Source organism: Alternaria postmessia, assembly GCF_024291825.1.
Source record: "Alternaria postmessia strain BMP 2775 chromosome Unknown scaffold_94, whole genome shotgun sequence".
Classification (NCBI taxonomy): Eukaryota; Fungi; Ascomycota; class Dothideomycetes; order Pleosporales; family Pleosporaceae; genus Alternaria; species Alternaria postmessia.
This window is the reverse complement of record NW_026260167.1, coordinates 1-26502: the sequence shown is the minus strand read 5'-3', so window position 1 is coordinate 26502 and position 26502 is coordinate 1. Positions and strand designations below refer to the sequence as shown.

Genomic DNA, 26502 nt, shown 5'->3' with positions numbered 1-26502 from the left:
TTGAAGTTCTGCGGTCGTGGTTCACCGGCTATGAGCACGGTAGAAGAATGCAATGAATCTGGAGAGGGCCATTCCAGGCGGAGTTCGTGGAGCTGTCCCATAGACGACGATCTATGCACCCCGGACAACGATTCACTGCGCTCGTGGATCACGGTGACATCCCAAGATATGGGCTCTTCCATCAACGACGATAGTGACGGTGATGCGGTCACCGTATACGAGAGCGCAGGACCAGATACAAAGGACGACACGGTACCAGCTCGAATGACCGTATCGAGTCTACCGAAAGACGAGCAATTGACAATGAATGCTTCGGACACAACCAACGAGAATGACACAGTTGCTCTGCTCCCAGCAACTGCTGTACCCGAGCCGATCGCCGACGCTCCACATCCGACATCTCCTCCTCGTATAACATCCCCAAGTCCCACATCTCCTCGCGCGTCATCTCCAAGTTCATCATCTCCACGCCCATCGCCTCTACGTCTGATACCGAAGAAGAAGACATGTAGATTTAGACAACGATTCAGACGCAAACGACGCGAGCCTATGGAGCCGAGCCCGTCTCTGGAAGACCTCATCAGCATTCCAGAGGTTGTGCCCCAACCTCGCGCTGCAGAGCTCCTCAATACCCTTGTTCTCGCTAGATCTATTCATGGACGAGGAGTTGTTACAGACCCTGTCACGGCGTCTTCCGTGCTAGAATCCCGAGAGCCTGATGAAATTCTCCAGCAACACGCCGCTGACCTCGACGATGCTCTTGCACGACTCGAATCGCTCGAAGTTAACGGTAGTGACGAGGAGGGGTCTGCATCCAGTAGGCGGTCATCCTTTTGGTCCCAAATCTTTTGTTTTCTGTAGTGCAGAGGGCTTCGGATATTATCGAGGAGGCAGAGAAGATGGAAGTATGAGGTATTGGCTTAGGATAGGCGCGCATATGCATCCGTGCGTATGGAATTGGAAGGCAGATCGATGTAGGAAATGCAAACCAATTCATGGGTGAAGATGGGCATTAATCCTTTGAAAGCCTAGTGTCCGAGGAACTGCTTCGTCTGGTAGCACAGTGCAGATATGATCCTCCCTGCATAATCAATGATGAAAGCGTAATATATCTCTTCATGATGTCTCCAAGAACCTTGATGACTAGAATACATCATAATCTACGCTGCGTGTACCAGGTTTCTGTGTCGTTAGGTCGGTACTTGTGGCGAGGATGTGGGACAGCACATGAAGTCAGGTAGGAAATCGCGTACACAAAGTCTGTGAGGTCTAAAGAACTTGATTGCTCAACTTCTTTACTGATTGAAGCGAAGAAGTACCATTCACTATATCGCGCCGGTATATATGCTTTGACACAATTCCATGATAGATGTACATCCAGCTCTTGCCGTACTCGAATCAGCCCACGCTCAACAATCAGCGTTCCGGCTGCAAGCCCACCTTTCACCTCCACCTCGTTATCTTTCCTTGTCCCAAATTTACTTCAGAGCCTTCTCGGCCTTCTGTTCAGCCTTCTCAGCAGTGTGCTTGAGATCCTTCATCTCGCCCTTGGCTTGACCTTCAGTGCCCTCGATAGACTTGTTGTAGGCGTAGATACGGCCGACCTGTGTAGCACCGACGCAGAAGACGAGGAAGTTGACAGCAGCCAAGGCAACGTTCTTGGGGCGGATAACGAAGCACCATCGTGTCCAGATGGCGCCTGTGCACATGAGAGCGAAGTTCTGGGTGAAGGAGAGAGATTCAGCGGGGCGGGAGAAGTCGGAGGCACCGGCGAGGACCATGCCCCATTTCATTACTGGGGCCCTGTGATAGTGTTAGCAACTTCATAGCTCAAGAGTGGCCGTTTTGGACTTGTGTGTTTGCTGCTGCGGATGCGCTCCGGACAAAGCGGGGAGCTGCAGCGCATCGCATAGGAAGACAGAGGTCATGTCGAGGAAGCGTACCAGAAGTGGACAGTCTTGGGTCCGATAGGGCTGTTCCAGAACTTTTGGAAGCCAGCGGGCTCAGCGCCTGCAGCTGTGCCGGCATGTCGGCGGGCATTTGCGCGTTGAAAGAAGGGTCGGAAAGAGCTGAAGATGCGGGAGCCCGGGCGGAACGACATGATCGCGGTCTTTGTCCTTTACTCTCCAAGTTGGCGATCCGAGCAGAAGAGGAATTGAGGCGTCCGGAGTGCAGCTGAGTCCGGGACGATGGTCGTGTGCGTGCGGTCGCGATGTCGGGCTCAAGCCTTGGTGAATGATAAATCCGGAACTACGATGGGGTTGCTCCGGTTGGCCAGGCCGAAACAGGTAAGGCGTGTTCCTGGCAGCTTCCGACGAACATTGAATGTCGCTGCAGCGCGGGTGACGACAGACACCGATTGATACCCCCACACCACATTAACGGTCCTTACAATGGCGTCAAAAGCATTCGGAAATGGCCTCAAGGAGCTGAGGTTCTTGTTCTGCCAGACTAGCGAGCACAGCGCCGCCACAAGGTATGCGACACCCAAGTGAGGAGCGCAACACGATGCGCAGAGCAACGCAGAAGAGCAGAAGAAGGAGGACCAAACGAGCTGGGCTGATGGAATATACAGGAACTTCCTTACACGAAGCTACCCCGCCATGAAGAAGGCCAACCCATCCATTCCCATCATGATCCGCGAAGCCAACGGCACCCAGCCCACCGTATATGCGCGATTCGGTGCGTCACACCTAAGGAAAGACACAGGAGAAACAATGCTAATAATCTGAAATAGACTTTGGAAAGGAGAGGAAGCTGTCGCTAAAGGGTCTGGACGACAAGAGCATCGAACAACAAGTCGCGGACCTTGTACAAAAGGGCGCATGAGTATATAAGCAGAAAGAGAATAAGTGAATAAGACAAGAGCCGCAGGTGAAGAAGCAAGGGCATGCATCCAGCTCGAGAGAGCGTAGCACAGTAGCTTCGGTAGAGCCCAAACTGAACATCCTCGAAGATATCCCCTTTCACCTGAAGTGACATTTCACCATTCACCGATCTCGTCCCATCTTCATACCTATCATATAAGCGTCTCAACCTCCTGTTCTATTGCTGTTTCTCCGTCCTCGCGATACCTCACATACCTTCTACGACAGTCGAACCTCTGCCTCAAACTTGCACAAATAACAAGTTCAAAGACTACACATCTAACAATGTCTTACTCAGCCCCATTCCAGCCAAACCCCGACTACGATGTCGATGCCGCGCTCCTGGACATCCTCGTCCATACTCACGTGAGTACCTCCAAGCATCTCTGTCACTTCCAGGTCAGCACTGACATACTATCTTGTATAGCACCCCGCTGTCTCGTCTGGCCCAGCAGCAGATGTGCTCGCGCGCATCGAGAAGCAGTACCAGGACTGCGTCAAGGCCCTGGAGGAGCGCAACGCCGCCCTGGAGGAGCGCAACACCGCCCTGGTGAAAGAGGGAGAGGCTGCGGCCGCCAAGATCGAGCACCTGGAGACGGAAGTCTGCGCGTTGGAGGGGGATGTGGAGACGCAGCTGGCGGTCCTCCAGGACAGGGCGGAGTGCGTCTTCGTTCAGACGCATATCGTGCCAGACAAGGTGGTGGTTCTTCGCGTTGGGGAGGAGAAGTGGAGTGGGATTTTCAAGGAGGTTTGAAGAGGTTTTGGGTCGTGTCGTGTAGTTGTCTTCTCTGCCCTCTTTCCTCTCTCTTGTCTGTCTTTGGTCCGTTGATAGGCGTTCCTCTTCGGCAACGGCCTTTGGGCCTAGAACCACATCATTTCCTCTACCGCAATTGAACATCTTCTTGATTCTAGTGCATGACAATGTCTTACGTTACTAAGCTGGTGGACGGACAATGCTCCACATTGTTACTACACACATTTTAGGCATGATACTTATAAGATTTATCCTATTGAGCGACATATACATTCCAGAATGCTAGAATCAGGCACTTGATTCAGAGTTTACTGTATCCTCCAAAGTACCTCATATGCCGGTGCTTGACGATCAGTAGCCCAACGTCTCATACCGCAATTACCCTAAAACCTAACAGCATGTCCGCTGAATTCACTCCTAAGCCTCAGCAGCTGAGTTTCTTCGACAAGATGCTTCGCCGCAACGACTCCGTAGTGGCTTTGTCATCGGCATCGACCGCCCCTTCTATCACTCCCTCATTCGCGTCCCTCTCACAGGAGAATGATCAACTAGCTCAGGACAATGCTCATCTACAAAGGCGTAATGGAGAGCTGACTCAACAATCTGAGCTCAACCAGAACCTCTTCCAGCAAACCTCCGAAACGCTCGCAGCCAAGGAAAGCGAGATCGCCGACTTAGAGGAAGCACTCATTGATAGGGATAGCGAGATCGGTGATCTAAAGGGGATTCAGAAGGAGCTCAAGGAGTGTATTCGCCGCAACGACGACGCTAGCAATGAAACAATCCAGACCCTTGAGCTTCAGCTTGGGGATCTGTCGAAGCAACTTGAAGAAGCACATGAAGCGGCTGCTAAACGTGAAGCCACGTGGACGAAGTTGAAGAATCAGCAGAAGCAACATCCCATGATAGTTGAGGGCGAGCAGCAACAGAGCCAGCAAGGATCCAACGATTTCGTTCTTATACACTGGACTAAGCTTCACGCAAAGGATAAAACAATCGAGTTCTTGCGCTGCCGTCAGTCCAAGTCTGACAAGCGCATCGCCAGACTCAAGGAGCGGTTGGCCGCTGCGGATGAATTGGGTCGAAACTGGGTGCAGACAATCACACTTGCTAATTCCAAGGTCAAGGCGATTGAGACAAAGCCTCAAGTTGGTACTGAGCATTAGAGACAGACAACGCAAGATGACGGCGTAGTAGGAGAAAACAATCGCACATTAGATTACATCCTAGCAATCACTATGATATATCTCAGAAGATTTATTCATCTGCCTTCTTCAGATAATAAGACCATTATAAGTGCTCGTCCAACTTCAGTTCTATTCCACTTTTCCAGGCTGCAATATCTGTAGTACACTCACAGTCACACCCTCGACAATAGTCTGGTACAGTTCGCAATGCAAGCTCTATGAGATCAGTATTCAAGGTGAAACGTGAGGCGAAGACGCCACCAATGTGTCGATCACATCAGGTGAGAAGGCGTGTATCGTGGTTGAGATTGTCTTTCTCCGGCGCAATACGCCACCAATAGTGCCCCTGGATCAAACACGTCTGTGCATCCGTTGAGTCTTTCGACGATGACAGTAGCGTGGTGAACGTGGTTGATGCTTGTTGAGTACTGGTGTTCCGTGGTACATACAGTGGGCTGTCAGGCGCCTGTCTTTGATGTATCATAGTCCATGTCTGGCCTGAGAAAATCTAGGAAAGAATGTACCTGCATATCTGATAAATTCAATTATGCAGATTCCCGTGAATTACGTACTAAGTCGAATCGTTACTGAGATGGTGTACGAGTTCTTTGAGCTCTGCAGGGTGTCCTGCGCAAAGGAAGAGTTAGAACAGAAGGCGGGTACCTGCTGGAGATTTGTCTTCTTGAGTCGTCACGAAAAGTTGAGGAATGACGCGTAAGCCTGACTTGACAGTGTGACTGAGGGATTTAGTTTGGCTCGTTTGGAATGCCCAGAACCACATTTAGCGTACAGTTGTTTATGTTCATACACGATCGTGGCTGAATGATCTGGCGCTTCCAAGACTGTTTCTTTTTACGATAACGCGATGCGGTATCTGCAGTCCGGCCTTCTGTCGCACCTGCAGCCTGGCGCTTGGTGCTCGGGGCATCTAAGCGAGAATACCGGGACTTGTCAAACGTCCGATTGTGCGAGGCGTCCCTAATATGCATTGCTACTACTGTAATATGCCACAGGACTCGGCCCTTGCTGCGTATGTACGTTCAATATGATCCCGGGGGCATAACAGCTCTGTTGCTCATGCAGATTCATGTTGCACGTCGGATATCTGCAGCTTGCTAGCCTATGTTGGGTAAGAGGCTGACCTGAATGACGACTACGTGGTGTGCAACGCTTGACAGGCATTTTATGATGAATGTGATAGGTCGAATCTGGCTGCCTATGATATGTCTCCACACTTTATGATCGACCCTTGGAGCACGGATCATGCGTTCCGTAGCGCTGTGACGCCGTGTCACGGTTGGCTGTTCTTGACAGCGAGTACTGCAGTCAGTGGCTGCGTTCTGACAGCCTGCGCCTGTCTGGCGCCGCCACTGTAGTATACAAGAGCGTGTGTTCATTCCGGATTGTCTACAAAGACGTAACCCATCTCGAGATGGGAATGTAGTGTATATCGCGCCGGCACGTTAACACTGGGGCCCATGTGGCACATGTGTACTTGAATGATCGCGTCATACCGGTCAGCCGATTAAGGAAATTCTGAAATGAAGAGCGGTCCTTGAGTTTTCGGGATGGACAAAAGTTTTCATTGTGGCCAATCAAATTGGATGGCATAGTATTCGTGCGAACGGGGACCGATTAAAATAAGGTCGATATGGTTGCAGCAATATGCTGAGACGAGCCGGTAAGCTCCAACATTACAATCGGCCTCAAGGCAGAATACCCTGAACCGCGCTTTCTTGGGCGATTTTTCAATAAGCTCCTCCTAGCCTTGGAAAATGCTGAACGAAACTTCCTTGTATCGTGATGCAAACTCCCCAAGGGGCAAAGCGAAATGAATGCAACTCCAAAATGCGGACGCGTGTGCTCAAGCCAGCAGTTGTGAAACGCTGTGAAACACGGGCGTGAATCATGATACAGTCGTACCAAAAATTACTGACTCGTTGACCCGAAAGAAAGGTCGCTCCTTGTGATACTGCGTGAAGAGACAGTGGACGTGGCAGTGAGTAAGCACGAGCCTGGCTGATGTTCATCCGAGCAGGATCTCCCACTGCCATTCTTTCATGACACTCAGCCAATGAAGGCGATCCTTGACCGTAACAATCCCGTCTAGGTTCTCCGTATCATTAGGCAACGCCGATTTCCAGTCCGATGTCTCTTGGCAACAGAAGTCGCCGTTCCCGTCGAAGTCACTAGAAAAGACGCCGTCCTCGTGTTCCAAAGCAACGTCCGGCGAGAAACTATGGCTGCGCATATCATTTAGGTGTAACACACGCTCTGATGCGCGGGCGTCTCGTCGGCTCCAGACCTCTTTTGTGACTTCCAAGCATCGTTCTATAATTCCAAGTTTCATTCTTGAGGACATCAGGCGCCAGCGCTCTGTGACCCATTCGCGCTCGTCCGGCTCAACTGCCTCGCAGCCAGCGGACATCAGTGGGTAAATATGAACGATGATTGAACGGGAGCGCGGGTGCACGGTGGCCAGATCGCAAAGCACTCTCTTTGCGAGCACACTAGGCGACTCCGATGGAATTTCCGGTACAGCTTGATGGAGGTAAAGTAGTGTGGCATTTCGGTAAGCTAGTGCAGTTTTGATCGTGTCATGTGGGCTTGTCGTCTCGTCTTCGGGATCTTCGATGAAAGAAGGGGGAGTCCACTCTTCGAGCTGAGATTTCAACTGTACTGCTTGTGATATAATAGTAGGCCCATTGCTGTCAGACTTCCGTACTTTTCTGACCAGGTTTGCTACCCGGCCAATAATCGGGAAAAGTGTATGCGCACAGCCCATCAAAGGGTCAAGCGTAGTTTCTGTCTCGCCAGTAGCATATATACTTTCCTGTATAGTGTCTACATCGTATGCATCGTCGTCATCAGCGGACGTTAAGCGGGCAAGGACGTCCATGTAAATCCAGGTGTTGCACAGGAACTTCAGCCGCGTCCATTCCTCGCCATGTTTTGGCTTGTGGCGATGTTGCACGAGGGCTTGGTTGATCAAAATCTTGGCCCCCTTGATGTGGTTTATGCCTGTGCTGATATGTTGATCCCATGATTCGGCAAAAGCCAGTACTAGTGTGGTAGAGATAGCTGCATCAACACGCATATTTTGGAGGCCAGCAGCTAGTGCATGTACAGCATTTCGCATATGATCGATGCCTTGAATACGCAAGGTGGGCATATCTTTCGACTGGTGAAAGGAGGTCATGGATGCGATCGCATGGTAGAGTGCTGGGCAGTCTCGTGTGAGAGGCCAGATAAGAGTTCGCCATGGGTTTTCCGTGGGTCCATCTTTCACTGAGAGTACACCACAAGTATCTCTGTCGTAACGTCGTGTAATTGATTCCGCTGATGTGAGAGATAATTGTACCTGGGCAGGTATCTTGAAATCGGGAGAATTCGAAGAAGATCCTGAAGAGCTCGATGGTGAGGGAGATGGTAATCGTGTGACAAAATTTGCAAGGTATCCGTTACTGTCGCGCACTAGTTCTTCAATCCCGTCTTCCTCCATTGAAGCTGGGGGTGTTAGGCCTGTGGGCTGGTAAAAGGCCTCATGTTGAGACACGAAAGAGGAATACTCCTCTGGTGGTTCGTTAAGATCAGTTCCTGGTTCGAGAAGGTCTAGAAGTCCAGGCGATTGGCCAGGAGATGCACTTGACTCGGTGTTGGCCTTTGTTTGCACAGTGGTCGTGCTCTCGGCCCCCAAGACGCTTTGTGACCCGAATGATCCCGGCGCATATGAACCTGCAGGCGATATGGACATAGGAGGGACGATAAAGGGTGAGGCTGCTGAGACGGCGAAGAGGTTCTCAGTGGGTACAAATGAGGGCTGTGAGAAGGATGTCTGTATAGGTGGGCCATGCATGAAGGGGTACGGATGTTGACGTGGCGGATAGTACGCGTTGTGCGGTGTGCCAGTGAAGGCATATTGATGGTCTTGGAAGTTGGAGTGGCCTTGAAATTGCGAGGGCATAGACGTCGTCGGTACTTGGGGACCTGAGCCTGGACTTGTCAGATGTGTTTTCAAATCGTGGCCGACGAACTGACCTTGGCGCGACTTGAGAGGTGCTTTGTTTGAGCTGCTTGGCTCCTCAAACGGTCTCCATTTGAAGTCTTTCTTGTAGCCACCGCAGGTCACTGCGCGCCTGGCACACTGCTCGCATGTTGGTTTCTTCTCGTCACACTTCAGGCGCTTTGCTTTGCAGGTAACGCATCCTGTACAGACACGTTAGTACAATGCTTAGCGGAAGTGCCTCAAGTCATGGGTATCGTGTAGACGGCAAGAGTCGACAGAGCGCGAGCATACCATTACGGCTCTTGGACTGCTTCCTCTTAGTAACGCCAGCAGTATCGGAAGCCTTCTTGGGTGCTGGACACGAAGCAGACGCCGTCTTTCTAGTGGGTTTAATGTCGATCGGAGCGGATTCCGGGGGATTTAGCACGAACGAGGGTGACGGAACAGCGATAGCCTCAGCCATCTGCCGCGACTGGTGCGAGCGTTGGTTCCCTGGGCGAGCTCGCTGGCAACTGGTGATCTCATATGCAAGAAGAAGGTGGCCTGCTAAGCAAAAACGAGTAGAATCATCGGGGGTTTTGCAGATAAGCAAGAGAGAGACACTATCTAAAGTGGAGAAGAAGCTGGGGAGATGCGCGGCTACTCGCTAGCGCCGTACTTATCGGGTTCGCGAATCACCTGGGCACGCGTGGGGTACGGCCGCAGCATCATCCTTCATCCTGCGCAGTCGGGTAATCCTCCACAAGAACCCTTGTGACCGGTAGTGTGCAGCGGTAGTTACTCGAGTCCAGGAACCTGTGCGACGGCAGACTTCTGGAATTAGCCGTTGCTTTGGGTTCACCGGGTTGTGATGCAGGCGTCATCGGCGCCATCCTGTGTTCGGAACCCGTGCAGCTACGCCTGTCACCCGGCGGTGAACCGCTCCACCAACGGCTCAGCCTTGTCTCGGGAGCGACGCGAAGCCGTCGAAGATCCCGCGGAGCACCATCTCAGGAATGCGCTCGTTGCGGCTCGCATACAAGTTCACGTTTCTAGTACTGGATTGAGTCTGCCGGAAGCTGATCCCTTTAGCTTGTGCTAGGTACGGAAGATGCAAGACACTACACTAGTAAACTTTCTCCGTAGCTCTGCCCTATGCCTCGCCAGTCGTAAGCATGCCGTGTTACTCTGACGCGATATGTAGTGCCCCAATGCCTTCACACCCTCCTCAATCTACTCGACCACACTGTCAGACTCTACTGAGCTGGTGGTGACGGTTCCGCCTCCTCTTTGTCTTCGATTTTGTACGTGACATCATCGATCGTGACCTCCTTCTTGCCTTCCTGTATAGCTTTGATCAATCCAGGAGTCGTGGCAGCAACAGCAATGCCGGTGGCCGTGCCTCCAGCGACGCCACTGACGAGTGTGGCACCAGCACCTCCTGCTGCCGCGCTTTGCAGAACCGCAAAAGTACTTCCAGCTGCGACACTACCAATCCCCGATTGCGCTGCTGCAGCGGCTGATCCAGCTGCAACCCCCGTAGCCGTGAAGCCCACCATATTCAAAACAGCATACGCGGCTCCGATACCGATGGGAGCAGCCACAACACACGCGACGATGCCAGCTGTCTCTCCTGGATGCTTTTCGACCCATTGCTTAGTCCTTTCTGCCGCGAGGCTGGTATGTTTCCCAGCCTCTTGACCAAACGCATCCATATGCTTCCATGACTCCTCCAGAGCGGGACCGATCTTTTTACCTGCGTCTTGACCGAAGGCATCAAGATGCTTGAACGTCTGGTGTGCGGCGCCGCCGACCTGCTTTCCAGCCTCTTGACCGAACGCATCCATGTGCTTCCAAGCTTCTCCAAGAGCAGGTCCGATTTTTCTACCCGCATCTTGTCCGAAAGCGTCGAGATGCTTGAATGTCTGGTGCGCGGCGCTGCCGACGCGTTTGCCGGCCTCTTGTCCAAAGCCGTCCAGAGCCTTCCAAGCGTTGTGGAAGAAAGACATGATCGGCTGTTCGATTCACACTTGGAGAGTATTCGTGTAGTAAGTGACAAGAATGCAAAGACAATGTTCGAGCAGCTGCAAAACGAGTGTGTGAAGCGAGTTGTTTGTTATGAGCATCAGGGTTCTACCAGAAGCAGCACAGACTCCGAAACTCTAAAGACATAGAAATCTCCTTTGTAACGCGGGGGAAAGTGAAGGTGAAAGTGGAGGGAAGCGCTTGGATCGGGACAGCGCTTGCATACATTTACGCGATTGGATGAGACAGCGCAACAATATGCAAGCTGTATCAATGTGCATGGATTCTTCTGTTAACTACAGCTTGTAGAATAAAGACAGGATTACATTACCAAAGGCTATTCCAGGTGTCAAACAAATGCCAGATATCATACAAGCGCTGGAACGATGAGAGAATTGAAAACATTAGGTATCGTAAAAAAGAAACAACCAAGGAAAGAATAGGGTATCTCCCAGTGTACAAGTACACGGCTTCAGTAGTAGCTCAACCCCGAAGCCCTAACTTTCTTCTTCCCCTTCTTTTTTGTCTTCGTGGGCGTAGGGCTGACGACGTTACTGCGTCCACCTAACCTCTCCTTCCTTTTCTCTTCGCCGGTGCCTGCCATTTTGCTGACACCGCCCGTCATGAAGTCTCCATATGCACTCTCAGCATACAGGGCAGGAGTCGTGGTTCCACTAGGCAACCACTCACTGCCCTCTTCCCATGCGATACCTGCAGCATTCGCGGCGCGCACTCCTTCAATGTAAGCCTCCATTCTGCTGCGCTCATCGTCATCCTCAAGGCCACAACCGCACCCGCAACCAACTACGCATTCGCCGTCGTCCATACCAATCTCATCGTCCATGCAGTCCATATGCGCGACGTGTCCACATGAAGGGCAGAGGTGGAAGAGACCTGAAACTCGGATCCAGCAGATGCTGCAGCTGTACACAGGTTCTGATTTAGTATATTTTGCAGATGCAGTGGTGAGGTTCGTGCGCGAGCGGCCATCACGGCCATCCCGCCATGATGAACCGGCGGAGACGTTTGATGTGCCTCGCGATAGGCTCGGCCTGCTCGCTCGACTGGAAGGTGGCTGCAGTCTACTTTGACCAGGTGATGTGCCAAGACCGGCAACACTCTCATCTAACTCCCTTGTCGGAGTTGGAACAGGTATCGAAAGACGAAGATACTGCTCGGCAGGAATAAATGCATCAGGGTTCGGTACAAACTCTTCCGGTAGGCCGTTGGCAAATGTTCCAGGTTGAAATTCCATTGCTTCTGGGTTGAAAGAGAAGTGGCGTGGTGATGGACCAGGTGAGCGCTTCATTTGCGTCGTGGTGGGAGTTGGAGGCACCAGCGTAGATGAGGCTTGCGACAAGTGCTTCATCGCTTTCTCGTCACCGTCTTCATCTGCGGACTGCTTGAGGGCGAGAGACACCGAGCCATGTTTTTGGACGGCACGAGGAGTTTCAGTTGGGAAGTACGATACGAGGCCGTTGAATTTCAATACTTCGGCGCGTACACTGACCAGGCCCCAACGGCTGAGCATCTCAGCATACTGTTCACGCCATGCCCGATGCAGCCAGTCTTTGCTTGTGTCTAATAGCGGACGACTGAAGCATGCTTCATCGTCGAACTGGTCTTGATTCTTGAGCGTGACTTTGATGGATCCTTTGGTACTTGTGCCGTCTCGAGGCGGGCCAGGCACGGTATTCTCTCTTGTACCCGTTGTGATGTAAGCCCCATCGTCATCGACTCTCTCATATTCGGAATCGGAATCGTCGATGTAGTTGACGTTGACTTGTTCAGATTGTCCGAAACTGGCTCGCTTGCCGTGTTTTGAACGTGAGCTTGACATGTTGCTCTGGTCGTGGGAGTCACTACCATAGAACGTGGTTGTTCCCCAGGTGACAGCACTGGTGGGTGCTGACGTGGAAAGATCATCCATCCGTGATCTCACTGGCGGTGAAGAGGAGATTGCGTTTGCAAAGGGACGTGACAATGCAGCAACGGCACTTGCGAAATTTGCTGTTGAACTTTTCTTGTGGGCTGTATGGCTCTGCTCGGGCGACGTTCCGTATGGTGTGTGATTAGTCGTGTGCGCAGTTCTCGTCGTGGACGCCCTGGACAAGACAGGTGGGGTGTTACCGGTAGAGTATGGTGTGACGGGATCAGAGCTGACATGATCGCTGCCCCATGGACCATTGGAACTTCCATGACTTCCATATGTGTCGAGATTCTTTGCCAATCTTTGCCATGCAAACCCGTTGGCTGGTGTCGCAAAGCGTGAATGTGACGGTGTAGACGGCACAGAAATCGTAGGCTTGAACAAACTCCACGCAGCGTCCACAGAGGAGAAATAGTCTAGGGAGAAGGCCGGTGCCTCCATGGACATAGGAAGCTGGGACTGCCGCAATTTAGCCATTGCTGAGGTCACACCTTCACGAGCAGCAGGTTCCGCGAAGATACACGACAGCATAGCAAGCATCTGTGTATCTGCTAGACGTTCGAAATGGTCAAAGAGCGAAGGTATCAGCCATGTAACAACAATGTGGTGGCCCCATTTTACACGTGCCCTAAGCCTAGGGTTTTTCACTGTGTCTGCCTCGTCGAACTGAAGATCTAGTCCACTGTCCTTGCGTTTGATCCTCACAAGAGCTCTCCGGGCAAGCACAAGGACTTGATCTCTCCGGTACTTCTGAGGTAAGATCTCCAATGGCACTTCGTTACTCAAAATCAGTTTGCAAAGGATCCAAATATCAGCTAAGTCATCGTAACCGTACTTTCGAGCGACCTCAGAGTTGTGCTCGCATATGAGTGGTCCAGGTCCAAATATTCGGTATTCCTCTGCCAACTCACGCTTACTGGGAACTAGATCCTCTGTAGCCGAAAAGAGTATGGACACTGTGGATCTAGCCTTGACTGCCTGCTTTCCTACGCCGGTCGAAGATGGTAATGAGTTCCGCGACTGAAATCGGGATGCAGACTTCTGCCAAGCCAGTGGCGGTTGAAAATTTCCTATGTGCGCATTCCCTGCATGATCGGTACCGGATGACGATGATGGGGTGGAAGATGTTTCCCACGACCCGACCGATGAGGTTGGCGATGATCCGCCGTCGGAAGCCTCGGGACGTCGAGAAGTGAAACGGCCGAACGAGTCAAAGATGTCATTCTTCAGTACACCTTGTCGAAGACTCCTGGTAATTTGGAACCTGAATGTTTCTGAGCCAGGCATTGACTTTGTGGTCGGTATCTTTGCGACTACAAGGGATCCATCTACCGAGAATCGCGCCGTACACTGTATTGGCAGAGGGATATTAGCATTAGTATGAGATGATTGCATCACATCATCAGTGAACTCGCCCTCGTGATCCTCATCATCGCTGGAGCTCTCTCCGGGTAGTGGTCCAAGGTCTCCTAATGGGTCATCATCTTCGGCCAGGTCCAGGCTATCGTCTAGTGCTCGTTCACCCAACGCATACGAGAGTACTGCCTCCAGCGCCTCTCGCTGTTGATCTGCGCAGGTTTCAGCAATGCGATGCATGTTGTTGATCAGTTCCTCTTGGTTGTCCTTGCTGATCGCCGCTGTCGTTCTCTCGGATTCGATGTCCAGTGGGGTTGGTGCCCTACCAACAATGGTACCTGATTGTTGCTTTTCGACGGCCTTGGGGTATGAGACCGGGAATTTGATGGTGAACCGAAGGAATACAAGCTTAGGCTCATTTGTGGCGGTATCCCAATCACCCCAGGGTCCGTTGAAAGAAACTTTGATGCGGCGTCCCGGAACATCGATTTCTTCAAAAGCAAGCTTCTTGTATTTGTTGCCTACATAAGAAATCTCGGCACCAAGGTCGTTCTGCTCTTGGAATGGCTGCTTCTCAGTGCGATCATAATGATTGGGCCGAGCTTGATCGTCGACATTGTTGTGGCGATCACCTCCAAATTTGACGCCGTTGATCCATTTCATGTGGTTAACGACGCGCGGATCATTGCGCCGAATCGGCCGAGCAGTCATAGTCTCTCGGGGAACTGTCTCAGGATGTATCTGAGGAAGCGTTTGGCCATGGAAGCGCGGGGTATAAGTCTCTTCGTTGAGCGAGTAGTTCTGTAAGAGAGTTGACAGGTTACCTTTGCGCTGAGCACGAGGGGGGCCAAATTCATCCTGAGTGGTCGCAGTAGTGGTAGGTATAGGCCCATCCCGATAGGAAACGTACGTAGCACCTTTCCGTGTCGTACTGGGCTTGTCCACGAGTGGATCACCTTTGCGGTGGCCGACCCATTTCTCCAGATCCTCAGAAGGTAGCTTGTGAAGTACGAGACGTCTGTCAGTACCCCAAGAAACTAGCTGAAAATCGCGGTTATCGAATCCGTCATCGGTGGAGCCACGTGTACGCCAGAGGAATTCGCGAACTTGGGCATCAGGTTCGTGCTGCTGGAAGACATTTGCGTGACTGTTGGTGAAAGTCGAGGGGTCGCTATCATTAATGTGCTTGTATAACCAGAGACAGGAATTGCCGCGTTGGGGCATGGCGAGGATACCGTGCGGAAACGGCGTGTGTCGCGCTCGCCATACAGGGTAATGAGTGCGGATGACGCGGCGAGGGACAGTGATGTTGTCTTTTAAGCCTACATTGTTCCAAAACTTGATAGTTGCGTCGAGGGAACAGGTCATAATTTTATTTGCGTCATTGCGATTCCAATCGATGCCGTAGATCTTCGTGGTGTGAGCGGTGATGGTAGAAAGAGGGTTCGCTCCGTGACGAGTATCCCAGATATGAAGGTATTTGTCGTGAGCACTTGCAATGATCTTGTCGTTCTGGCGGTTCCATTTGACTTGGGTAGCTCCTGCTGTGTAGTCGGCAAGCTTCAATGGCGCTTGCCTGCTGCGAAGATCATGTACGAAGACGAAGCTGTCTACGCCACAAGTTGCCAGGAGGTCAGGATGGTGTGCGGAAAAGTTGATGTCTGTTATAGCCCTATCATGTGCGCGTAAGGTGTATTCGATGGGTGCTTTGTTGTTGTTGTAAGGCATGGAGAGATTGTATACAAGCGCAAGCTGATTTCGCGTCGACGCGATCCACTCGGCGCGTGCTGCAAAAGGGGACCATTGTACATCTGCGACGTCCCATGAAGACTGGTTCGGGATAAACAGGGGCAGAGACCAGATGTTGTCCAGATCGATGATGCGGAGGCCACTTTTGCTGGCGAGCACCACGTCGCGACCTGCTGGGCTTATGCTTGCGGCGCCAATATCGTCGTCAACCTTGATCTCAACATTATCATCAAACGTTGGCGACTTGAATGCCGACGATGGCCCACCCCCTGTGGCCGCCATCCTGGCTTTGGCAAACGCGGCCGAGTTGGGTGAGAGAGATGGTGGTGAGAGTGTTGATGGTGGTGATAGGCCTGGCCCCTTGGCGCGCCTTCCCGCCGAGGGACATGCCACTTACCAGACTAAGCCCCGTTTGGCAACGTCGGTAGGATGCCCGACCGATTACGCAAGATCAAACCTCGTCATGAGAAGATAGAGCCTCGCACCTTCCTACCCAGAGAAAGAACACCGCATCTTCCAGCCCAGCCTCGACGACGATCGCAGATTCCCACACGTAGACAGCATTCTCCGCGACCACCCCTTTGCTACCATCGACGAGTCCTGCCCCACCTTCAGTTATGGCGCTGCCCAAGCGAATCATCAAGGAGACCGAGCGCCTGGTCAACGAGCCGTGAGCATGTCTTCTAGACGAACGTGTGTGGCGTTGCTAATCCAGACGGCGGTACAGTGTGCAAGGCATCAGCGCGACACCCCACGATGACAACCTTCGGTACTTCGATGTCACCATCGACGGCCCCAGCCAGTCTCCTTATGAAGGTATGTACTCAGACATGGAAGTCTTCAGACCTTTGCTGACAAGCCTGACAGGCGGCGTTTTCAAGCTTGAACTCTTCCTCCCAGACGACTACCCCATGACCCCACCCAAGGTCCGCTTTCTCACCAAGATCTACCACCCAAACATCGACCGTCTGGGGCGCATCTGCCTGGACGTCTTGAAGAGTATGTCCACCCTCATCTTGCACTTTAGCGACCCAGCTGATTAGTTCAGGCAACTGGTCGCCCGCGCTTCAGATCCGTACCATCCTACTGTCTATCCAGGCTCTCTTGGGCGCACCCAACCCGGACGATCCCCTCGCGAACGACGTTGCGCAGGCATGGAAGGAGAACCAGGCACAAGCTATTCAGACAGCTCAGGAGTGGACACAGCAGTATGCGAAGCCATGAGCATCGAGACCAACGAGACCGCTTGTAGGGGAGACATTATGCGGCTAGCAGAAGCAGAATCGTCGTACTCTCTTCGAAAGAAGGAAGTTTGAGATAGCAGAGAAACAAATCTGCTGTGGCTGTTTTCTAGCGACCAGTGCTCGATCTGGTCTCATTTCTGTTGGTGATGGACTGGCCCTTCTGATGTTGCCCATTCTTTTTGTACAATACTGGCCATTGATTGTCTTGCAAGCTCGGCGTTGGATGGACGATTTGGAGAGCATGGCCACTATATATCCCACATTGGCAGGACGGAGCTTCTGGTGGCTCCCTTTGCTGGACCCTGGCCAACATGAAGAACATGGAAATGAATAACGAGCCCAATACTTCATACCCGTCCTGCTTGTTCTCTTGACTTAGTGCACATAGTATTTTTGGATGCGTATGCATCGAAGAGAATAACATGTATCGCATCTGCTGCAGGGTAATGGGCAGTATAATGCTGCGTATGTTGTTGGTTTGTATTCGTTCGTAGCTTCCTTCCTGGGCCGTCGTTGGAAGCTTTTCCGTGTTGGAGGCGGGAAGGCTCGCCAACGCTACCTGCCCCCCTTCGTCGCAACGCTGCCCGCCTCCCTCCCGACCACTCTGCTACCACACCCGAAAGACACCCCAAATCCCCTGCTTTATGCTGCTGTCTGCAGTGCGAGCAACTCGATAGGTGTATGTTCATCTCGACCTCTCAGCTTGTGTCGTGCTGTCATGACCGCTCCGCAAGCCGACGATACTCAATCGGCTGACAGGCGTCGATGGCCATGATAACTTTCTCGTCACTCTTACATCATGGTCGTCTTCGAGAGAGACGATGACCTCCGGTGTCATAGCACCATCTGCAGCCTCTTTGATGGCTCTGAGGTGGGAGGTTTAGTCGCGGGAGACCGCACAAATTCATCCCCACATTAACGCCACCGCCCTCCCTTCACGAAAGTACAACGACCCTGATACCCACAAAGCCTCTCCCACAGAGCCCCTCAATAGAGCTCCCTCATCCGACAGGCACTGCTCGATCGTGCGCGATGTAGCATATACAGCTCCCACCATTGTAGCGCTTCGTGAAGCTTCCCGAGGGCACACAGGCGCGCCTCCTGTGCATAAGAGATTTTACCCTGGACGAAGGGCGTCATAAGCACAAAAGCGACAGGATTGGTGACCGCATCTGTTATGCTGATGTGTTCAGGCGTCTGCAGCACTCTCCATAGTGTTCGTAGCTTCAGCACCGATAGCTTAGGCGGAGGTCCGCAATGGTCGACAGCAGCCTTAGATTGGTACAGCTGTGCATTCCCATACTTCTTTGGCCCTCACACCGATGCACGCTCCTGACCGAAGATCGCTGCAGATCTACGCGGCAGCCATACAGCCCGTTTGGACAAGGACAGAGCTTGCGCGCCCGTGCAGGCGCTTGGGAAGCCACGAAGACAGTAGATTTCGCAAAGGCACATCGGACAACGCGCATAGAATCTCCAGTAAGTTCAGGAGATAAGACACCGCATCGCGACCGCCGACAGGGCACTTGCCAGCAACATTGCTACTGAGAGGCGGCGCTGAAAGCTCCTCTCCTACTTCGGTCTTCGCACGGATAGCAAAAGCTTTGTTCAAACTGACGCTTGCGAGCACCTTTCGATCTCACAAGACAATGTCGACGTTCCACTATTTGCCAGAATCCCAACCAATCCCTTCGATCCTACTGCATCACGATGCCTAAGCACCATGTCATACAAGGCGAACGAGGACGGAGGATAGCTTCAGCATCCGCTTTACTGGCGTTCGCGTAGGAGAAGAAGCAGGCTAGCGACTGATAACTCTGCACTATGCAGCAAGCGCAAGGCTGGTGCATGAGAGAAAGTCACAAGGAATGAGTCACATCCGGCCTTGGGAGCCCGCGAGGATTGAAATGCGCCCTCTTGGACATGGATTCTTGACCAGCCGTTGCCGCAGCGTAGGTTATTATAATGCCTACGACCTTGGCATCCACGTTGACGACAGTGACTATCAGAAGTCTGGGTATCTCTGCGATATGACTCGATGATGATATCATGCTTAAGCGAAGTATCATCAGCGACGCACATACTATATGCAACCGACGTTGACAGCGGATGCAAACGTTGAACAGTGCATCACGCATGCCGCTTCTTGCTTGCAGCATGCTCGCAAGATTGCCATTCTAGGAGGTGGACCGCTAGAGGACGTGTCTCAGCGCTATGGTTGAGTCCTTTCTGCATTTCGACAGCGACAAGCACTCCGGTCGCTCGGCACAACGTGGGCATGTAGAAGTCTTACAGCCTCGCCTTGGTGCAAGTATCGGAAAAGAGGTGTCACCACTTAGCTCATGTCTCCTCTTAGGGGACAATGCGACAGTGACGATACCACGGTTGATGCTATTGCATGGGAAGCAACGACAACTTATCTGCGTCGATGTCTTCTACATGGTGTTTGGCTTATCTTTCGATGGAAATATCAAACCCGCGGTTGATATCACTCGCTGTCTCGCTGTCGTCGTTGGATCACTATTGACTGAAGAATCAATTCCAGGGTCCTTGCAAACTTCAGCGACACAATCCGACGTTCGGCATTTCGCTCGAAGCAAGCAGGGCTCGCACGCTCAATGTCCCGGATTAGCTAAACCGGTTCGAGATGGGAATCAATCTGACTGTCTTGTGTTCTATGGTTACAGGATTCAATGACGCCGGGACACCGTTGCGACATCATCCATCACTACAGCCACTACTACAGCCACCACCATTCCAACTCTGAAATGACAAGAGGTGGACACATGTTCTACTCCACCTTGTTAAGGTTTGGTCGACTGTACCGGCCGTCGCTGGTGATGGTTTGGTCTTGACTGACGATTAAGTATCCTCATGCGCCAGCGAGTACGACTAAGAATCGGAGCACTCGTATGCGCATTGCTTCCAATTGGGGATCCTATCTTAGCAGTGCCAGTGACTATGAGCCAGCCAGTAACGGTAACGTTTTGTTACTCTAAGCATATATCACGGTGCGTATCACTGTCGTTATCACTGGTAGACACCCGGTTGCGGAGATGGCTCCAAAAGATGTGTCGACGATGATAGTCAGTGGCTTATACCCCTCTTTGACGCTACTGGTCTTCTGTTATGTTACAAAAACGCTACACTGCTACGAAGCAGACGAGGCTTGGAGTGCGTTCTGTGTGTTGGGATGCAGTTACAGCAATCGGTGTAACATCAGATACCGTAGACGACTCGAGATCTTATGTCTGGTCAAAACATCCAGTACTTGAGCGAGTCGTTCCGCCATTTGCCCATGGTCTTGGGAGGTAGCGACAAGGCAGTGATACCTCGTACACTTCGTCAGTATCCTAAGGGCTGAATTCGCGCCTCTCTTTCTTCGGCCAAAGGTATCCATATTATACCAGATCTTCCGTGTCGAGCACTCTCGGCGTCTTCCTTGACACCCCAGCCATGTGGTATGCGCACCTAACAGCAGCCTGTACCTTCGGTGGCTGGCTTGTGTCTCCTGGTCGCGCCTTGCGTGGGTGTTACCGGTCTCTGTTGTATCCTCGAGAAAGTCTAGTATCTTTCGACTCGAACAGGAGTTTTTGTATCGCCGTCGACGCCGGGGGAGATGGAGTTCGAGGGTCGTGGACATCGTGTCGCTTCGTGGCTTCTCAACTCGATTGTGTTGTGTAGGCGCATAGCTAAAGTACGCATTGTGCGGAAGGGGCGCCTGACTCTCGTTGAGTCCTCGAGGAAGGGGCAGCGGCCACGCTGTGCACGTTCGATGCCTTCCCCTGAGTACTATCAGTCTTCACAGTTCTGCATCTCTGTCAAATTCGTCTGCTCCATGTCGCACTGGTTGGGGGCAGGCCATTGGGGAGGCACTCCAAGACAGAGAGGTAACAGTCTTTCCGGTCTTACCTAAGGTGGGTGTGAATGCCTCTGGTCTTGTTCAGCCCCAGTTCTTCTTATTCTGGAATCACTGCCGCAATGGTGGTGTTCTTGTTTACCTCTCAGAAGACTTGGAAATCCCCGCGGAGTTTGTTGTGGCGAGTGTGGCCTTGAGGCAGCCCTGAGTCGAGTGCTCCCCACACCGAGGGCTATGACCATCTCGCTGCGGTTGTTGGTGATACTTTCTCGGCCTTCGTGATGGAGGCCGGCTTGTCATCATCGCTGTGCTTGAATGTTGCGCATAGGAGGCCGCTGAAAACCACGACAGAGGTTTACGGTCGCGAGGATCTCGTTCGATGGGCTTTGCCGTAAGCAAGGCGCTTTGACAGACTTCCTGGAGGATTCTCAATCTCGCAAAGTCAGCAAAGTTCTGCGCGAGAGGTACGTGCCTCCTAGCTGGCTGTTGCTTACGAGTTGGCGTGGAAAGTCCGCTGTTGCGCTGGATGTCTACAAGAGGCGCAGGCTAGATGGTCGATACTTCGACTGCATAACCTATCGAGTAGCGTCCTCCTCCCTACTCTCTTGGAGTTGGTTGACATGCTTGGGGCAGTTGCCACATTGCTGGGTGTTCCGCAGGGTATCGTCGAAGCTGTCGTCACTCCGGAGGTCCGCAATGGAGTCATATTGGACGCGTATGATATCTCTTCTAATTACGAGAGCTGGTTGCTGCAGCTCTCAAGAGTATTAGTATGTTGTTCGACTGCGCAATGTTGGTGTTGTAGTGGTGTTGTCGCTGTCGAGGGGGGGCAATATCGAGTCAAACTTGCGCCAAGGCTCACCACCGAGCCAGATGAGATGCAACACCATATCAAGCTGTGTTGAGAGTGCTTCGAGCATGTTCCTCATGGTATTGACGACCTTGTCAGCCCAACACTGGTGTAGAGTGATCTATCAGTGGAGATGGGACAGGGTTGAGTTTATGGCCGCGGAGGACTCGTTCGGAGAGCAATCACCCCAACGAAGCTGAGCATCGGATCAGACGCCACAATGCAAAACCGGTGCTCCTCGTCGCCTGGACCCCTTGAAACCTTGTCGTCGCCTACCTTAGCGAAATGCCCACGCTGCCGCCTCTCCCCTCAGACTCCGAAATTCGGTTGGACCAACCCCTCCTCTTAGCTTGCGGTATATATACGCCAAAGTCGGTCTCTATTCTATCAACGGCGGGCGTCACCTCGCTCAACAAAATATGGCCCAGTGGGATTCCACTTGGATTCACAGGTAAGTGATGTCTTTCTTTACAACGTGAATTCGACAAGAGGTTCAAGGTAAATGAGGGGTGTGCCTACGTCTGCCCCGGAGGATGTAGGGTACCACAGTATAGTATCTGTGGTACCTGAACCTTTTTGCTCTTCCTTTTGCTACTTTGTTGTATATGAGTCGATAAAGAGGGTTCAGCAAGGGAGCCGAGTTCGATTCATGGGGGTGTGGCTCCCAGCTGGTGTTCGGATGTTTGTCGTTGGTTTGTCCCCTTTTTGCTTTTCTCAAGCTCTGCCACCACGCCTTCTTACCACAACTCCGCAGTCTGTTCGAATTTCTAGATGGTACCAGACTCTGCATCTCCTTCGCTCTTACGCCCAGCAAGCTGGTCAGGCGCTTGTAGAAGAGTTTGCGATGTTGTGGGTAGCTATGCAGCTTAGCCCTCAGTAGCACACATCTTGAGTAGCACGGCTGCTACTTCCACTATCTCGCAGTAGTTTACACAGCTTCTCCGTTGCTGCAAGGACTAAAGAAGAGGTAAATGCGATGTACTGCGCGTAAAGATTTTATCGCATATTGTGATCGCCACAAGTTTGCTTGTGGTGTCATCCACGAAATGCTGAAGGGGCTCTCCTCTGGAGTGTGATTATCATGCGTATCACAACGCTTCTACAAGATGATGTGGAAAAATGACAGAGTACTTACGACTGTTGATATAGGTGTTAGTGCTATATATCGAACAGTCTTTTGGTACTGCTGCGAGACTTCACCAGATGCACCCTGGCAAGTGGTCTTGTTATGAGGTAAGGTAATGCACCTGTGGTTAGAGGCGCGAAGAATGTTGCATCTACACATGTGCAAGATGAAGACTTAGTCATTAGCAAGTGCAAACATTCAGATTTCGAGAACTGATCTTTAAGACGAAGACGCTTCGAATCACCTTGCATCGGATGTAGAGGGTAGTGACTGACTTGGTAGTTTTATATCACCATAGGCGGTTGCACACATCTTTTACCACGGACTTACCGAGCATCAAACATCCGAGACATACCATGACACAGAAAACAATGCGCATATTGCATCGCAGCAAGATTACGATATCAAATATTTAGTGTTACCAACAACCGAGCTCGAGTCCTTAACCACAGCTCATGACTTCGCACCACTCCAGCGCTTCGAGCGCATGCGCGAAAAACATCCATCCTCTGCTCTCCTTCCCCACGCGACGTCAGCTCCGACCTTGCTCGGCCAATGATCGCCCCGAAAGTCGGTCCGATTCATACACCCATCATGCAAGCTCCATGCGCCGGACGCGCAAACATGCCAAAACATTGCTATTAGCCATGAGTGGGGAAGGTGGTGACGACCCAGGTGGGAACTGTGCCTGGTGCAGAGACCATGTACGCCTGTCGTCCTGTCTCGGCTCAACAAGGAGTTGAGGTTTTCGGGAAAGTGTTCTCGCGGTTCAGTCTAATAGCGTGGTGGCGTTCTCGCCATCACATGTCATATGATGATCAACGGGGTGGGAGAGCGCTTCAAGCGCGACGACTCTTGCGACAGTACATTTGAGTGAAATCGGTCTCGAGGATTGCGTGTCCTGGTGAGGAGGGTGTGGGTGGTGAAAGGTGTGCACATGTTTCTGGCATCTGTACATCGATGATGTTAGTCTCTACTCTTCGTCGTCCTCTACAAGTTGCGAGAAACGTACCGAGCAAGCTGAATCTGAGCGCGGCCTTGGCTGCATGCGTGCTTGTGCTTCGAGAGCGCGCATCTCATAGGTATATGTTATGCGAAGCAGGTCGTGGATAGTGAGGTGTGTAGTCGACATGTTGGGGTTTGATGCTGGGTATCTTCTGATGATGGGACGATACTGAGTATTGGTCTTCTTCCAAGACTCTGCGCGTCGGAAATGTTGATAGCAAAAGTGAGGCAGGACAAGCAAGATTTGTTTATATAATCGGGTTGTCTTGTTACGCCTCTTTTGGTACTTGCTCACAAACACGTATGCTGTGATTGGTCCGAGGATCTTGCTTAGTTGAACAAAGTCTAGATGTGGTCGCAGGAAATGAGCTTCTTCAAGGATGGCAAAGTATGGAAGTCGCAACGTGTTAATGGACGAAAATGATTGAAACAATGGAAGTGATGAAAGCGACAGATTGGGGAGCTTTATATCATGAACCACCCCCTCACACCAACACCTCATGCACATGCTGTGCACATGGACTGGTGGCGCTAATCTTCAAACTGGACTAGTTTCAGCGGACAGCGAACGAGATCCGACATCATGCAGCGGTCGGGGGTCTGTGCACGCTACCTCTCGTTGGTTATCACTGGTGGCTGAGAGATGCGCATGTATGTCCGAGACCAAAGTCGCGATTTGAACTGTTGCGAAAGGCCGATTTTGGTCGTTATGTTGTTGCCTAGAGCCATAAGACGAAGACGATACGGGAGGAGTTGCGGACTTGATGGTTTCGCCCGGAACCGCAATGCTTAAGGCCGAGAGACCCGTGAACATGTCCGAGATCAGCGAATAAGCCCTAGAAAGCCAAGGCAGTAACTTTAAACTCGATTTAAAGGTCGAGGTGAAAGGGACAGTGGACATTCGCGTACATCAAACCTTTGAACTCTACTTGTGTTGATGATGGATTCACTACCACTCTGGATGCAGCCTGCTCCCATTGCTTTCACTTTTCCTCCATCTGCCTCTGTCACTTCAGACGCTTCCCCAACGCGATCAAACGTCCCTGACCATCAACAACAAACACCTTGCCATTGCCAAAAACCGGCCTGCCAAACTTCACCGCACCCTCTACCTTTGGTAACGGCAACTCAACCAGTGTCCCATTGACTGGTACCGCTTTGAACGCCCTCAGCCCGGCCTGTACATCAGTTGCCCATACGATACCTGTAGCAGACTGGCCGTTACTGCTGGTGATTGTCGGAAGGCCTGCGCCGCCCCAGTGTCCATTTGTTTCAGAGGACTTACCAGCGAAGCTGAAGAGCGACGACGCGTTCTGAGTAAACGCGTAGGCTGACAAGGCGGTGTTACCAGGGTTAACATAGATGTATCCGCCTTCGAGAGGGTAGGATCCGATTGCACCGAAGACCTCGCCTTCCAAAGCGATAGTCTGCAGAATACCGTCCGTGCCATCTTTCCCTTGTAAATAACCGCCTAAGTTGTCAACTTCCGTAACGTACATTTTCGGATTCGTCGACGTTGCAACACCAATCCTCTTTCCGTCCATTGTTTTGAAGATACTAGTATCGAGGATAGCGAGGCCCCCACTCCCAATGTCCTGTCCAGAGTCGGTCTGCCAGTCCGACGGACGGAAGAAATCAACGAGTTGAATGCCAGCACCACTCGCCTCATCAAGCGTAATCCTCGCGACCGTTTCCGAAAGAACAGCCAAAGGCTTGCGACCGTCCTTAGGAGTAACATCAAGCGTCGTAGCCGTTGACCCGCCGCCATTATCAATCGTGAAGAAGACGTCTTTACCATCCGACGAAAGACCCATTCCAGCTTGCCAGATGCCGCCCGCTCCACCACCATGCCACGCCGTCCAGTCATCGCTATACAGACTCGTATTTCCGGCTTGCGTCGTCCATGTATACGTACTCTGCGTTGCCAAGTTAACAGCGACAACGCTCCCGGTGTAGTTGAACGCGTCGCACAACCCGCCAAATCCCGCGTATAATACATCGCCCAGTAATAGCAATGCTGGCCTCTGCAATACCAAACCGCCCAAGAAGGTCTTGCGTATATCGTTGTCGGAGGGTTGGCCATCGATGATCATTGGGTACTTGTATAGATCCTGTAGCGTATCGAGATAAACGCCGTAGAGATAATACACTGAGTTCAAGGGAGGATACGCCCCACCTGGTTCTCTGTAGTCTTCAATGTAGCTCTTGACATAGAAGAATGCGATTTCGTTGCCATCTTCGCGGTAGATTACTGGTGTACCCATTATTCCTAGTGTCTTGCTAACGTGCGTTGTACAGAAGGCTTGATCCATTGGCCATGGTGGAGCAACTTGGCGTTCATTCAGTAGCTGGCCGGTTTCTGCATCGAAGGTTCTGATGCGGTTTTCGGTTGAGGCCGTGAATACAATTTGACGACCCGTAGAAGAGAGGGTATGTACAAGGCAGAGTTGCTAACAATCAATCCAAACTGATGAGACTGACTGACTGACTGATTGCTTGGCAGTCAGTTCAGTGTCAGTTTAGAGCTCTCGTCTTATCAGTCAGTTCAGTTTAGAGCTCTTAAAC

The 26502-nt window shown here is 51.8% G+C and overlaps 10 protein-coding genes across 10 annotated transcripts; 4 read left to right on the top strand and 6 right to left on the bottom strand.

Moving 5' to 3' along the window:
• Window positions 1-1478: 1478 nt before the first annotated feature.
• Window positions 1479-2101, bottom strand: J4E82_009552 (uncharacterized protein; the record flags this gene model as incomplete). Its single annotated transcript, XM_051735775.1, has 2 exons — window positions 1479-1803; window positions 1944-2101. 2 exons carry the CDS (start codon window positions 2099-2101, stop codon window positions 1479-1481), a joined length of 483 nt encoding a protein of 160 aa, XP_051584445.1.
• A 292-nt stretch (window positions 2102-2393) lies between these two features.
• J4E82_009551 (uncharacterized protein) lies at window positions 2394-2829 on the top strand (the record flags this gene model as incomplete). Its single annotated transcript, XM_051735774.1, has 3 exons — window positions 2394-2476; window positions 2576-2682; window positions 2738-2829. The coding sequence occupies 3 exons, from the start codon at window positions 2394-2396 to the stop codon at window positions 2827-2829; spliced, it is 282 nt and encodes a 93-aa protein (XP_051584444.1).
• Window positions 2830-3152: 323 nt separating this feature from the next.
• J4E82_009550 (uncharacterized protein) lies at window positions 3153-3621 on the top strand (the record flags this gene model as incomplete). Its single annotated transcript, XM_051735773.1, has 2 exons — window positions 3153-3233; window positions 3295-3621. The coding sequence occupies 2 exons, from the start codon at window positions 3153-3155 to the stop codon at window positions 3619-3621; spliced, it is 408 nt and encodes a 135-aa protein (XP_051584443.1).
• Window positions 3622-4019: 398 nt separating this feature from the next.
• J4E82_009549 (uncharacterized protein) lies at window positions 4020-4787 on the top strand (the record flags this gene model as incomplete). Its single annotated transcript, XM_051735772.1, has 1 exon — window positions 4020-4787. The coding sequence occupies one exon, from the start codon at window positions 4020-4022 to the stop codon at window positions 4785-4787; it is 768 nt and encodes a 255-aa protein (XP_051584442.1).
• Window positions 4788-6834: 2047 nt separating this feature from the next.
• Window positions 6835-9277, bottom strand: J4E82_009548 (uncharacterized protein; the record flags this gene model as incomplete). The annotated part of the gene is made up of 3 exons (XM_051735771.1): window positions 6835-8801; window positions 8847-9014; window positions 9106-9277. 3 exons carry the CDS (start codon window positions 9275-9277, stop codon window positions 6835-6837), a joined length of 2307 nt encoding a protein of 768 aa, XP_051584441.1.
• Window positions 9278-10049: 772 nt separating this feature from the next.
• J4E82_009547 (uncharacterized protein) lies at window positions 10050-10802 on the bottom strand (the record flags this gene model as incomplete). The annotated part of the gene is made up of 1 exon (XM_051735770.1): window positions 10050-10802. One exon carries the CDS (start codon window positions 10800-10802, stop codon window positions 10050-10052), a length of 753 nt encoding a protein of 250 aa, XP_051584440.1.
• A 488-nt stretch (window positions 10803-11290) lies between these two features.
• J4E82_009546 (uncharacterized protein) lies at window positions 11291-16135 on the bottom strand (the record flags this gene model as incomplete). The annotated part of the gene is made up of 1 exon (XM_051735769.1): window positions 11291-16135. The coding sequence occupies one exon, from the start codon at window positions 16133-16135 to the stop codon at window positions 11291-11293; it is 4845 nt and encodes a 1614-aa protein (XP_051584439.1).
• A 335-nt stretch (window positions 16136-16470) lies between these two features.
• UBC13 (Ubiquitin-conjugating enzyme 13) lies at window positions 16471-17077 on the top strand (the record flags this gene model as incomplete). The annotated part of the gene is made up of 4 exons (XM_051735768.1): window positions 16471-16523; window positions 16581-16669; window positions 16721-16852; window positions 16902-17077. 4 exons carry the CDS (start codon window positions 16471-16473, stop codon window positions 17075-17077), a joined length of 450 nt encoding a protein of 149 aa, XP_051584438.1.
• Window positions 17078-23771: 6694 nt separating this feature from the next.
• On the bottom strand, window positions 23772-24064 carry J4E82_009544 (uncharacterized protein; the record flags this gene model as incomplete). Its single annotated transcript, XM_051735767.1, has 2 exons — window positions 23772-23882; window positions 23945-24064. The coding sequence occupies 2 exons, from the start codon at window positions 24062-24064 to the stop codon at window positions 23772-23774; spliced, it is 231 nt and encodes a 76-aa protein (XP_051584437.1).
• An 880-nt stretch (window positions 24065-24944) lies between these two features.
• Window positions 24945-26249, bottom strand: J4E82_009543 (uncharacterized protein; the record flags this gene model as incomplete). The annotated part of the gene is made up of 1 exon (XM_051735766.1): window positions 24945-26249. One exon carries the CDS (start codon window positions 26247-26249, stop codon window positions 24945-24947), a length of 1305 nt encoding a protein of 434 aa, XP_051584436.1.
• Window positions 26250-26502: the final 253 nt, after the last annotated feature.